Raw genomic sequence first — 15,359 nt, forward strand, 5'->3', positions numbered from 1 at the left:
TTTTTCTGGGCCGGGGAGATAGTTTGAGAATAGAAGAGGTTTTGATATAAAACACTTTCTGTAACATCTTGTCATGCTTAGCCAGTGTTGCCTAAGAAATTATTTTTAACCCCATCTGTTCCCCATATTTTACTTGGGTTTAAGGTTAATAAAAGCTCAAAATGTTTTTACGAAACATTTTGTATCTTCTTTTCTACAATCTAAATACATTTGGACTTCGGAGCTATATCTCCATTTCTTATATTAGTAGTTGAACAACCCAAAAACGCATATAGAATTTTTTCACATCTTCTTTAAAAATTAGTTTTTTATAGATTTTAATAGCCTACCTTGTTTTAATAACCATATTTTCCAAAAAAACATATTTAAAAAATTACCGTATTTTAAGAATTAAAAAATAAAAGTACTTGTTGAGAATACAAACGTCCGAAAACTTGTCCGATAAACACGCGAGAAGTAAAGTTTCGTTAATGCTAATGAAATAAAACAAAATAGGATCAAAATATAATAGTTTATGAGCAAATTTGGGCTACATATTTGCACATTAGGAGGTGGGGGTAAAGCTTAGAAAATATTATAATACGTATCTTGGTTCCAGGTTCCAGGTTCTTGGGTCGGTAGTGAGTAAAATGTATTGTCCTTGTGTGTGTTAATAAATTACTATTACTACTATTATCCTAACCTAACCCAACCATACCTAGGTAACTTTTATTCCCCCTAAACCCCGGAAAACTAAAGTTTAAATATATTTCCCGGAGTGAAAAACCTTTTGCTTATACAGCGTCTGATATAAGTACCGGGTAATGCCTATCTGATCCGCAATACGATTCTCGCGTGTTTATCGGATTCTCAACAAGTACCAACAAACACTTGAATTACCGCATCGAAGATGGACAAGTAGCTTCTTAGCTTCTACTACTGGCGTCAATTTTAAAAGCAAATTATTTGGGCTACTGGATTTCTTTCGGGGGGGGGGGGGGTACAAAAGTATTTTTCGAGGGGGGAGGGTAAAAAAAACTAAAAAAAAAACGCGTCACAAATGCGTTTGTATTCATTTTTGTTACGTTTTTACGAGTCAGACAACCAGGGCCGTATTCAAGACTTTTTTTTGGGGGGGGGGGGAGAGGGTTATAAAACGATTTTTTCGGGGGGGGGGGGGTACAAATAAACTTTAAACAACGCATCAAAATGCGTTTATATCCATATTTGTTACGTTTTTTACGAATTGAAAAACATTTCGGGGGCGAGGTTGAAACCTCCTAACCCCCCTGGATACGGCCTTGGTTATACTAACAGAAAGATTTTATTTATAAACATGTGTCAGGCTTTTACCATAAGGAAGAAAAGTCAAATTTCGAGAGACCCATACAACTTCAGTGACATATTCTCAAAAAATATCAATTTAAATTCAACTTATCTTTATACAGTTAATTGCATTTTAAACTAAAAAACTCATTTTAAAGGAATTTCAATTCAAAACCCTCTTCTTCTTCTATAAATGGTTGTTTTTGTTGAATACATAAATCCCACATTCCAAGATAACTACAATTGCTATATATGGTTAGATATAGTCGGGTTCCCATAGCTATTAAATTTGAATGCCAAAATTTGGCTTACGGCTTTGCCGGCCTTTTTTGGCACTTTTTTGCTGTACAATTCACACGAAACTTTGATTGTTCAAAATCAAATTCAAAATCATTTTGGCAATTTTTGTTTCCCTTAGAGGGAAACAAAAATTTCCCTCTAAGGAAATTAGAGACTTCGTGTAAACACTTCATTGATATCAATGAAGTGTTTACACGAATTTACTTTTTCATAGATTCACAAGGTATTGCACAGTGTCTATGGCAGGTGACCTAACTCCGTGTTATTGACCTAACTGCAACTAATAATACCAATTTGTCACAAAATTCTGCCATTCGAAGTCAAGATATTGGTTAACACTGCTCCAGCAAACTGTTTTAGTAACCAGACAAGAAATATCCAAAGGTTTTCGATCATCTTTTATAATTTTTTCCCGCCTAATCTGGGATACCCGGCCCATATCTTTCCCCTTTACATGCTATTTGGCAGAACTATGAAAGGGTTTTCTTCTTGAAGAGATGCCAAAACTACAACGGCAAAAATTTCGTGATGCAGATATTAGGGCCGTTTTTTAGCACAAGATCTTACATCTAAGATCTTACATCTTTCTGCAAAGATTATCGTTTTTTCAACTCATCTTTGTTCTAAGATCTTACAGCTTACTGGTGTTAGCAAAAAGCGTGAAAGACGCCATCTTTCTGCCATATATAACAATGATGAGAGAACTTGTATACTCATCATTGTTCTCAGACCGCTGATCAGAGCAGAATGATGAGATGTTTGCATAAAAACGACCAAAGATGTAAGATCTTAGCACACTGACGAGTGAAAAAACGGCTCTATTGAGTGGGATCATAGCCCATTTTTCGTAAGAACCACTGTATATGAATTTATACAGTATAATCAAATTCAGTAATTTTTGGCAACTAAATTATCGGCGCGTACAAACAGCTCCTCCCATTTAATCTGCCATCAGCGGTCCAGTGTACATTACCCTGAAATACGTATCTTGGCAGAAAATTTCTCAAAATGCCTTTGAAAACAACTTGAGACTTTGAAACCAACTTATAATTTCTAAAAACATCTAATAATAACATTGCACTGCTAATAGCCGATTTTTATTTATGTATTGGAATAAATTAATTTAAAATTAGTTTCTTTAAAATTTAGTGTTACAAAGATGATGCCAAGTTTCGCGTTCAGGAGAAATCTACCCGTGAAAGGCTTTGTCAAATGGTTGAGTGAGGGAAAGATTGTACTGTCTAAATTTATATAGAGTGGTTGTCTTAAACTTTGAGAGGAACTCAAATTTCACATTTATGACTCAGGTTTTAAGGGGTGAATCCCCTTTTTTCGAAAATAAGTAAAACCTCTGTCTACTTCTTTATCTGTATGCCCTTTTTACATTGGCAGATGTAACGGTTTACGTAAATTCGAAGATAGTCAATAAACGTCGGTATTTGGTCTTTATTAAATAACGTGAGAATACAGACATAGAGAAAATAAGGTAGCACAAGAATAACTAACTAAGACGAAGGCGAAAGATGGACTGCCATTCCGAGTATTCACTTGGCCCTGACTTTCTAATATTGGAAATCCCAGTGATTGGCTGTTCATTGGCCTGAAAATAAAAAGTTCACACGATAAGCTTTGGCCCTCCTGGAAGACCCCATAGAGAAGTTATTGTTGACATATACATTGCTAACTCTGTTAGTAACGACTCCTGTTTTAAGGGGCGAATCCCCTTTTTTCAAAAATAAGTGAATTTTTTATGCTTACCTCCCTAGCAGTCATTATAAGGATTGGTAATCGCCGGGGTAAAACAAATTAAACCTTGAATGAATTCATAAAGGCCCTACCTTTAAAGAGCGATTAGGATTTTCGGGGGGGGGGGAGGGGGCTCTAATGCTCCAATAAGCATATGTAAGGACCATATTTTTGTAATATTCTTAGAAGAATCAATATTAGGGAACATTCCTTCTATTCTCCAGTAATTCTTATACAAAGCAAGTTTAAAAAAACATAACTTCTGTAAAACAATAATAATAAATAATAGAAAATTTAGTTAGAAACTATAATAGTGCTGTCTCACACAATTATTTGTGCTCTACTAAACACCATTTTTGGCTGTCAGTATTTAAGTTCGGGCGCCGATCGCCTTCGATCACCACAATTGAGAGCCCTGACCAACCCCGAAAAAATGAAACTGGTACCAATGGTAAATAAAATTAGTCACAAGTTTCTGAAAAAGACAACATACAACATCGTACCTACACACAGAAGCATCGTAGTAGGGCTCCTCTACTAAGATTGGCCTAAGGCCCCAAAAATTTTGGGGCCTTTTTCCAAATTTTTTGGAAAATTTTGGAAATTTAGTCGTCAAATGCACAACTTAAGGCGTAACAGAACAGCCTGTTAGAAATTTCTGCTTGTGTTAATGTTCAAATTGCATACTTTCAATGAGATTTACAAAAACCTACTGCTGTTAAATGTTGATGTTAAGACACGTGATGTATTTTTAAGGATTATTTACAAATAATAAAAGATAAATTCCGTTAAGGTGATGTAATATCATAACCCAGACACGAACAGATATCTTAAAACAAACAAAATATTTAATCAGGTACATTCATAAAAAACCTTATCGAAACAACGAGAAAATGAAAGAATTTCCAAACAGGAAATTAAATGATATAAAATGATCAATAAATCCATCACCATCCAAAAATAGCCAAGCCAACAAATAAGCATTAAAACAGATATTGACAAATAAACTGGACTATTTCAGTTCAGGCAAGAACCCAGGATTTTTTTGCGAGGGGCCGAATATTTAAAAAAAATCGGAAGGGGGAGGGGTGAGTTCCCATAAATTCAAGAACATACAGTCGTTGTTTTTTTTTTGGGGGGGGGGGGCTAAGGTCTCCCTGAGAATGTCCCTGCTCCAGTTTGACACTGCCATCTAGATTCATTCTTAATTAGTACCCACCATAATCACTGGTTACATAGCTTTAATTTTTAACCAGAAGGGAACCCTGTCGGATGACAAGTATAAAAAAGAAAAAACCGTAGCGTATTCTCTTTTGTGAGGACTGATGACAAGTCCCCCCCCACCACCCCGAAATTTGAAGTCATCCTAATCCCGGTTTCCACAAAACTGTTCCTGGAACCTGGAAGTTTCAAATCAAACTCCCAGTCGTAAGACAAAAAGGGTAGACTCACCGAAACTATAATTTTGAATCTACTCATTCACAAAAAAACACATCCCACCCCCTTTAATCGAAGTCTAGATCCATCTACACGCATAAATTAGAAAACTTTTTGTAAGAGGCGAAAAATAGAACATAAAGTGTCATCATTTTTATGACCATTCTCGGATTGATGAAACACTTTTTTGTATTTTCTTTGTTTGAATTTAGAAAAATGACGAATCGCACCCCCCCACATTTACTCCGTCTAAATTTTCGTGAATTGGTGAATTGGCGCCACTGACTCGCTCTTTCTCATTAGCATACTTAGGGAATTAACTTTTCAGACATCAAAGGCTTTTCGGGGATTGATCAAACTGGCACTTACAAAACTAGATCAATATGAATCGCAGGGGTATCAATTCAAGAGAAAATAGGGGGAGTTACTTTTCAAAATCTAGGGGGAGAGGCCAGTGGCAGATCCAGGAGTTGCGAGGGGGCACCCCCCCCCCTTGCGTAGTCTGAAGTAGTGTAATTTACTTAATTAACTCAAGTTTGCGGTAATTAAACTTGTTCATAACGCAAGTTTATCGGATCAACCTATTTTGCACTCCCCCTAAATTTTTTTATCAACCTATTTTAAGCCCCCCCCCCTAAAAAATCCTGGATCCGCCCCTGGGAGAGGCATACTTGTTGTTTTTTTATTTTTAATGAAATTACCAAAAATCTTTTTTTTTTAAAGAAAATACCGAAAAGGATGTTTCACAAAATTTAGGGGAGAGGCAATACCCCCCCTTCCAACTGACGGACCCGATCGAACACCCAAATTCTCTGTTCTCAGAAAAGACAAAATCTTATAAAACATTGCCAAATTGGCCTGTCGTCACATTTCCAAACTATATGGATACAACAAAATTAAATAAATGAATTTAAGCAATTCTAGAAGGCCCCCTCCGAAAACGAAAATCTTTTAATAAAGAATGTTCCCTATTTCAGAAACCCGTTTTTTGGTTTCTATTGCTGAATCTCTTCGAGAACAAGATCATAAATACATCAACATGGAATGTGGACTGGGTAGCCTTTTTCAATGAGTAGCATACAACCCAATTGACCGGGTAGTCTGAGGCCGGCATTTCTGAATTACACAAAGAAAAAAAAATATTTTCTCACGATTTGAATGGACTCCCAAATTCTTCTTTTTATGTGTGTTCCGTGATGGCCTTTTATTAAGAACATATCTCAAAAGATAAATATGATAAGGTGACATACAAAACTAAGATATTTAGCAGTTAGCTTATGCTACGTAATTGAAAAGATTTATTAAATGTTAAAAGTAAAATATAGGTTGTTTTGGAATATTCCCCTTGTTTAGGGCTGAATTTCAATCAACCATGCAATAAAATGATCTCAACGGAGGATGTAGGTGCACGTAAGGGGTCTCGAGGCGTGTTCTGCCACAAAACACGATTCTTAAGATTTGTCTTCAATTCTATTGCAACTTGCCTATATTTTACTGTTTTGAACAATTTTTCCCACTTCAGAATAACCTCCTAAGTAGCCTACGTGCCTGCAAAATCAAACCTTGCAGGGGAATTAAGTTTTCTATCAGAAGAAAGCTTAATGATTGATACAAAAAATATATTTTATAGCTCCAAATGCCGAACATACGCTGAATACGATTCCGCATAAGATTTCTCTAGGAGGGAGGTCCATACCCAGATCTTGGGGGGGGGGGGGAGTAAATACACACTGAACGTTCAGAATATACATATTAAAGATCGAAACGAACCCCCCCCCCCCCCCGATTATAGCTGTTTTGAGCTAATAATGACAAATCCGATTCTACTCATTACAACTAATCAATTGAACATTCTTTTGTTCTTTTACAGTGGCGGATCCAGAGGGGGGGCGCCCCCCTTAACATAGTCTAAAGTAGTGTAGTTTGCCTAATTAACGCAATTTTGCGTTAATTAAACTTGCTCCGAACACAGGTTTATCGGATAAACCTATTTTGCGCCCCCCCCCCGCCAAAAAAAAAAAATCCTGGATCCGCCTTGTTCTTTTACTTCCCAAAAATGGTCCCAAGGGGCCTCTGAAATTAATTTCGGTACTGTTCTTTTATCAGTAACACACGCGATAGTTGATAAAAGAAATTAGTCAAAACGGGTATCTGTCAATAGATAATTGGATCGCAAACCGCGTACCTAGGTTAGGTTACGTATTTAATATATGATATGCTTTACTCCCCCCCCCCCCCCCTAATGTGCAAATATATAGCCCAAATATGTTTCTAAACTATTATATTTTTATCCTATTTTAATTTGTTTCATTAGCATTAACCCAACTTCACTTCTTGCGTGGGTTGCAGATAATAGGACAGTACCTTAATTTCTTTTTTCAAGAGCTTCTTAATTTCGAGAAGGCTAAATCAGGTACATGAGCACGGGATGGGGGGCCTGGGGGGCCACCTCATTCCTAAAATACGTTTTTCTTATAATTCCTTATGATTGTTTATTTTCTGCATAAATATATGAACATGCACTTTAAGTCAAAGGTCACCCATAGCTTGACTTTTTCAACCTGTTAACAGATATTGTATCTTGTCAAGGGGTTTGAAGACTTCCGGGTAGTAACAAAGACAAAAGGGTATAAAATGTCAACAAAGCATATTGCAGCCCAGAACCGGAAATTCCAAACTGACAGAAAAAAACTACCGTATCTAAAATTTCAACAAAGGGTTTGCTATGTAAATAATTTCTTCTTTAGTTAGTTGGATTAATATTTAAAAAAACGGACATCTACGATATTTAAAGTTTCCATGCAGAAGCGACAATTTTGCGCAGTCAGCCTTGTTTTTTTTGTGCCTCCGACCACAGTCGTATCTAGAGGGGAAGGGTAATCGATTTGCCACCCTCCCTCCAAAAAAAATGTCAGACTAATACAAAAGTAACTAAATACATGTTTTTCTTGTTTTGAATGTTTTTAGACCCCCCTCTGACCAGGGTCATACCTAGAAGGGGGAGGGTAATCGGTTTGAACCCCCCCCCCCCCGAAAAACTGTCAGACTCGTTCAAAAGTAACAAAATACAAGGTCTAGCCTTTCTTTCATTTCCTGAAAACAGGAGGAATATTAAATGCCATTTGCCCAGGGATATGGGCATAATTTTTTTTAAAGGGGCAGATTACAGGGAGGGGCATCTTATAAATATATATATATATATATATATATATATATATATATATATATATATATATATATATATATATATAAATATATATATATATATATATATATATATATATATATATATATATATATATATATATATATATATATATATATATATATATATATATATATATATATATATATATATATATATATATATATATATATATATATATATATATATATATATATATATTATATATATACACTCGTAATAGCGAATAGCGAGATGACTAACGATTTCCCCATTGTCTCTAAAAATAGAGTAAACAATTTTTTTGGAAGGGGGGGGTGTTTATTCCTAAGACTAAAACTATTGCAAATGTTGATCATCTTACGCAGAAGAAAAATCAAGTTTTCTTTGTGGTACAACCCGACACACACAAAATTCCAAGAACCCTGCATACGCCCGTAAGAAGAAAACGTATTCTGTTGCGAACCAGATTTATCTATTGTTGGGAAGTAGTTTGTTTTTTTCCATAAAAAAGGACAAAAAACGCTGTAATTCCCTTTGTGGTAATTTAAAAACATTTTATATATGGGAAACCACAAGATGATAAAAATGTAGGGTGTATGCATCAAGCTTCCTTTTGTAAGGGAAGCGCGTGAAAGACTTGTATTAAGATTGCCCAAATGGAGAAAATCACTAGTCCATTTTCAACATAGTTCTACCAAAATAAGCTAATTTCCACATAGTCTTATAGGCCTATTTAATTGGGCTAATTAATTCTAATTTCATTGGCAAATCCAAATTCTACAATCCGAATTTTCGGAAGCGAGTTCAAACTGCCAGCACAAAGCACCAGCATCGTGAACCAAGGCCGTATCCAGGGGGAGGGCTAGGGGGTTTGAGCCCCCCGAAATGTTTTTCCGACTCGTAAAAATGTAACAAAAATGACTATAAACAAATGTTTGATACATTTGATTTTTTTTTGTAAAATCTCCCCCAAAAATCCCTTCATACCCCCCCCTAAAAAAATCCTGGATCTGACCCTGTCGTGAACAATAGAAAACTGAACTTGTAATAAATAAATACCTGTACAACATAAGGCGACGTAAGTTTGGGCGTGGTCCCTAATTTTTGAGAGTGTTTCATCATCTACAGACGATTCTCTCAAAGGTGATACAGGGTCAGGTACTGGGCTTGTGGGAGTTTCTGTCTCTTGGTTCCTTCGAGGTCGTCTTGAGCGCCGGCATGGTGGAATCACTTCAACCAAAGGATCGATAAAATCATAGGCTGTTATAGAAGCAACGTCCCAGCCGAGTTTGACCAATAACAGTTGCTCCCATTGCTAAACAAAAAGAGGGTCATTAGATTATTGCTGAAATAAATTAATGTAGATCTAAGCACGTCACCACGACTAGGGGGTATGGGCGCCCATAAGCTGAATTCCAGTAGGGGGGGGCAAACCTCGTCTAATTGGCACTTTTATTTAATGTTATATAATAGAAATCTCAGAACAAAAATATAAAAATAAGGCAGCATCATTCAGCCAGAGGGGGGGGGGCTCCCCTTGCCCCCTTATGGGCGCCCATGTTAGGGGGAGTGGGGCTTTAAGTATACCATTCTCCAAAATATCAATACCTTTACCATGTTTACCGTATAGCTCGCCTAATCAATCTTGGACAAATTGTAAAGTTTGGTCACCTCTCTATGCATTGTCTACTTCTCTGTAAAGTGTGACTTCTTCTCTTTGGAGTCTTATGGTAGCGTTGGCCTATTATCTGGGTTCGACCGGTGGAGGTTTGCCTAGAATCTCTAACCATCACAAAGTTTATGTTTAGAGCATAAAATATTTATTTATACATATAATACAGTAAATGTACATGTGGCGAGGACAGATACAGAATTCGAACTGATTCAAGTAATCTAAATTGATAGCTTATATTCAGCACAACATGCAGATACACATCAGGACATTTGATAGAACTGCTCTATTTTAGTCTGTCAACTTCTCGGAATTATAGCAAATATTCAAAATTAATATAGTCATTAAGGAAATGGATGTTTTCACCGATCCTTAGAATTTAATTGTAGTTCTAACCCGGAAAAACCTACTTTCACTAAAGTTTACAAAATATTAGAAACGCCCCTCTTCCACCGCTCGAATAAATTCCTCCGTATGAGACTGAGCAGAAGAAATATTCTTTTTCTTAATATCAGAAAGGCAGATTTTTTCAGAATATCTTAAGGAGATTTCTGGAAAATAATTTAATGTTTAACAAATTCAAATACTTGTCTCAAGGTGGTTGTAGGCAGGGTCTTTGGACGATCTCTAGATGAGTGTTTCTCAACACCTCATAACATGAGCATGACTGGGATTTTACCTTGTGAGGAGGAGGGGGGAGTTAGGAGAAATTCGTCGTCCTCTACAAAAACTTAGTTTTCTAATCAGTTTTGTGGATTTTACAGAGCGCACTAATACCCTATCCACCCACCCTAACCAAAACCATACCTACCAGCAGTAATTAACAATTTTTAAAGCAAGAATGAATGTCGTAATGAGATTTACACAAATACATGCCTTACTACTATTTGCTTTTATCAATGAGTATAAAATTGATGACAGGAGGGTATTTGATAAAAAGGGTCAAAAGCTTAACCCCTTTAATTATACTCAATCCGACACTAAGGGTAACGCGATGGCTCACCTAATATACCCTCAAATTTTCAAGAATGAATCCACTCAACAGTATTTTGAATCATCCAAGGGGGGTCAAAATTCAGTGATACAACCCCAAATTTTTAAGGAATTTTATTCACCTTGCTTGATAATGAAAAATCCCGCCAACTTTAACTTTTCACCAAGTGGCGCCATCGGCACATCTTATAAAAGCGCCGCTCTGAATTAAGGGGTTATTATTACCAAAGGGTCATTTCCGTCCATTAGAGCTTTAACACATGGTGAGTACCAGGGGGTAGGTTTTTGTTGAAAATATTCAGTTCACCGGATGTGGTGATTTTGACAGGTGGCGGGCCCCAAAACGAAAAGTGTTATAATTAAGCTCAAGTGGCTTTAATATTTCAAGACGTCATTATATAATTAAAAAATTCCTTATACGGTACACTATATAATTGTCCAAGGTTGTTTTTGCCTTTAGAATTGAGGTTTTTATCCATAGTACAAGGAGAAGAACAATAAAGGGCCAATTTCGAGCACCTCCAAAACAAACTGGTAATCATATATATATAACAAATTACAAAGGGACGATTGAATAAAAACATAGATCGTCCATAATCAAACACTGTCAATATTTTAAGGGATACAGACAATGACACATCCAGGATTTTTGTTCGAAGGGGGTGGGGGCTTACAATTAAAAATAAAACAATCAAAATTTATTTGGTACTGTACTAAAATCCAGGGCACATGCGAGAAGTGATAATACTAACATCAGATAAAAACCTGTTAGTCTGCAATGATAAGTGATTGAATGAACGTGGATGCTAAAATTAAAGCATCCATGGATGCTATAATGAATTGCGGGACACATGCGAGAAGTGAAGTTTGGTTAACGCTAATGAAATAAAACAAAATAGGATGAAAATATAATAGTTTTTGAACAAATTTGGGCTATATATTTGCACATTGGGTGGGGGGGGGGTAAAGCATAGCAAATATTAAACATGGAACACGCTAATACGGGAATGCTTTAACCCCACCCCCTAATGTGCAAATATATAGCCTAAATTTGCTTATAAACTATTATTTTTGCATCCTATTTTGTTTTATTTCATTAGCATTAGCCAAATTTCACTTCTCGCACGTGTCCTGGATTTTAGCACAGTACCATTTATTTATATGCATTTTGTTACCTTTTTATGAGTAGGTCTTAAATTTCAGGGGTCCCCCCTATGGATACGACCTTGGATATAAGATATGAATCCCTCCCAATAACATATTTGCACGTTTCAGGCTTAAATTTGAAAATGCCCCTCGGACAGGCCCTCGTACACTTGCAGTTCGTGCACCTAACATAATGTTGTTAAAATTAACACTATGGTATATTAAATCTGACACTGTTAAAAATTAACCGTGTTTTTTATTATGGGGGAAATGATGATATAAAGCAGAAAATTTAAGTCGACATGCTAAAAACGACCATTTCTACTATGCCCCTGCCCCCTAAATCCACGGGCAAGTACCTGTCCTTGAATAGGTAAACATTATTTACTTTAATTTTTTAATTTGATAATTCATTTTATTTTCTACATGTGTTAGACTTCAGTTACTTATTCATAGTTATTTAGGCTTGTTTAACTTAGGATTTGTAAATGTTTTTATTTCCATTCGTTTAATACGAAGAAGGGGGGGGGCGCGGTGAACTAAACGAAAAAATCCAAATTAGGAAATTCCGAGACAGTTGACCTCTGAATATTTTCACTCGTATAAATGATATCTTTCCCCTTCTTATTATTGCGATTTTCGGGCAAAAATATTTAGGAAAACGTCCCCGTCCATAAAGAGATAGCATCATTGTTACAAATTATTCCAAGAGTTTTGGCTGACTTTCTCTGAAACTACAGACCTTTTTGTGATTTTCTTACCTGTGTACATAAAATAACACCCGAAAGAAAAATGCCTCAACAGATAAGACACCTCCGGAAGTCCAGATTAGACATTTGGTCAAGTGTAAGGTGTAATCCAGGACGTACCCCCCTCTAAGGTTTTTGTAAAGCCTCCCATGTTGAAAAGGGGGCCGAAAAACCCGGGACAGAAATATGTCAACCTACAATTGTACAAAATGTGTCAATCTAAATAATAGACTTGTAGCATCTTGAGACCGAGTTTATCAGTACTTGAAGAGCGGGTACCAACCCAAAGTATGCAAAACATTTAAGTTCTTTTGAATTTTGCAACCGAATGAGTAATACTGGACAAAGTTAAATGGGATAGGAGCTGAAGACTCGGGCACGTAGCTAGGACTTTTCCCGGTAGTGGGGAGGGGGTAAAAATAATTTTACTTGACAATTTGAATAAAAAATGTCCCGAAATTCAATGATTTTTTTTTGGGGGGGGGGGAGGGGGGCTGCCCACTCAAAATTCATGCATGTGTCAAGCGTAGCAGAATGGATGTTGATATTTACATTACGACTAAAATGACCTTTAACTTGACATGCAAGTCATTCATATTGTCATATAGGCTACAAAAACTCGCATCAATCCACGAAAATCAACATTATATAATCAACATTATCAAAATAGTCAACATTATAAAGATACAGTAAACAATGAAAGGGGGATAGGGGTGATGGACCCCAGACAACTTCCAAATGATCAAATAATGATATTCAACTCATCCATGGGACCAAAATTCTTACGACACGAATATAAGTTATATACATTAATAGTAATAGCAGAGCGCCTTCAAAATATATCTCCTTCCCAAAAAAGGCTCGACTCGTCTATGTCAATTACTCGTCCATTACAAAATCCAAAGGCTGGAAAGGAGGATCTACAAATTCATTTTTTGGTTGAAATTTTTGGAAGTCTTATGCCAGACAGGTGCAGCCAGGGGCCTTTAGATGATCCCCCTAAACCACATCGTTTCACAATTTTTAAACATTATTCTTCTATTTTAAGTCTCCAAAGTTGCCCAACCTTCTGACATAGTGGGCCCCCGGAACCAAAACCCAAGTACGGGACTGGCCCTCATACAATACTCCTGGCATCCCTTAGAAGTCTACAATGGTATACACCAAGATATATATAGTCACACTGGCACGACACATTGTATGTAGATTCCCCTTTCCTGTGGGAGGGGGGAATACACAAAATTATTACTGCTATAATTCTTTTAAAAGGACAGGTGAGAGGGGGGGGGGTCCTTCTGACTAATATTTGGGGGGTGAGCCGTCCCTCTTCCGTCTGAACGTAGTTGGTGACCTAGATATACACATAAATACATAAAGTGCCATTAAGCACAACTAAATTATGTGATTACAATTTTACCTTGTCTGGTTTTTCTTTTGCCTAAAGAACTTACATAAATTTCCTATTCCTGAGGCTTAGAAATTTGAAATGACAGCACAAAAGACTTCATACAAAAGAAGACTAGACCCTTAGAAAATGTCTTTCCGGGGGTTGGACCAAACCCGTGGGATTATAGGGTCTTTCTAAAAGCATTCTATTAAATATGGAATTTGGATCAATAATGAAGAGCAGGGTGCGTTACTATGAGGTTTTCTTCCATGAGAAGGAAGAAAATAATAGAGGCTACAAAAACTTTAGTTTGCATGCACAAAGCTAAAACCTGGAACATTTCATTCAGTGGTTAGCGAGTGGGGCAGGACTGGGCATGAGGCCCCAAGTAGCTTTTTGCCATACCTCTTCAGGGAAAATACCATTTTTAGAGGATAGTTTCATTGAAAAATGCCTTTTTTGGATTTTTTGGAAAATATGCCTTTTTTGGATTTTTTGGAAAAAAAATGCCTTTTTTGGATTTTGATAAATACATTTACTCCCCCCTAAACTTCCGTCAATTGACGTCACTGGTCTCCTTGACCAATTGGCACCTTAGGTGTCTTCATTAAAAAAAAAAGGTAATTTCGTTCGTTTTCGCTTTTATGGATGGGCCATCTAATACCCGGTCTCTGGTACAGGGTTGCCGCCAAGGAAAAATCACTATATTTTAGTGATTTTATAGTGATTTTCATCAATAACCTAGTGATTTGTGTGCTGATTTAATTTTTTCTTTGTTTAGGCAATATAAAAAAAAACACTAGAAATAGTGATAAATCACTGGGGTGTTGCAACCCTGCCCTGGTGCCACTGGTTTATTCGTTTGGTAAACTTAAGGCTTGAGTAGAGTTCATCAGAATGAGAAGAAAAAAAAAGAGAAGAAAACTGGATATACGGTGATTGGAATTTTAAGATTATAAATTCTATGTTAGTGTTCGATAAATTCTATATGTGGTCCCAGAGGTACATGTGGCGGACTCCCCCCCCCCCCGGGGTACTAAAGTATTGACATTACCTAGCAATCTCTGGATAATATAACGTCCATATCCATGTCTCTTAGTACATCTGACAAAAATATCCGTAAGTGGGAACTAAGCTGATAGCTTTCTGCAAATTTACATCTACTTTATTCGCTTATTCAGATTATTTTAGGTTTCCAGTTTGAAGGAAAACAGCCCTTTTTCTAAACTACAAGGAATAGAAACAGAGGAAAGAAGAATACAAATTGGTGATTAATTACGACAAGGGGGTTGTCTAAGAAATAATCAGTCAAGCTAGTATAACGGTAGCACCTTTTGGAAGTTTATTACCTTCAATGACTATAATTTATACTCTCAATTTCGCGCAACGGCACTAATATCCACAGTTCAATAATGGTATATCAGATATAACAATATT

At 36.4% G+C, this 15,359-nt stretch overlaps 1 protein-coding gene across 1 annotated transcript in view; it reads right to left on the reverse strand.

Moving 5' to 3' along the window:
• The window catches only part of CycD (cyclin D), a 53,192-nt gene that overhangs the window by 16,309 nt on the left and 21,524 nt on the right, over positions 1 to 15,359 (reverse strand). Inside the window, exon 3 of the mRNA XM_089104970.1 lies at positions 9,035 to 9,290. Within this exon, the coding sequence (XP_088961096.1) occupies positions 9,035 to 9,290 (256 nt within the window). The remainder of the gene's footprint in view (positions 1 to 9,034; positions 9,291 to 15,359) is intronic.

The sequence above is a fragment of the Artemia sp. Qi Xiang Cuo genome, chromosome 19, assembly GCF_049724085.1.
Source record: "Artemia sp. Qi Xiang Cuo chromosome 19, ASM4972408v1, whole genome shotgun sequence".
Classification (NCBI taxonomy): Eukaryota; Metazoa; Arthropoda; class Branchiopoda; order Anostraca; family Artemiidae; genus Artemia; species Artemia sp. Qi Xiang Cuo.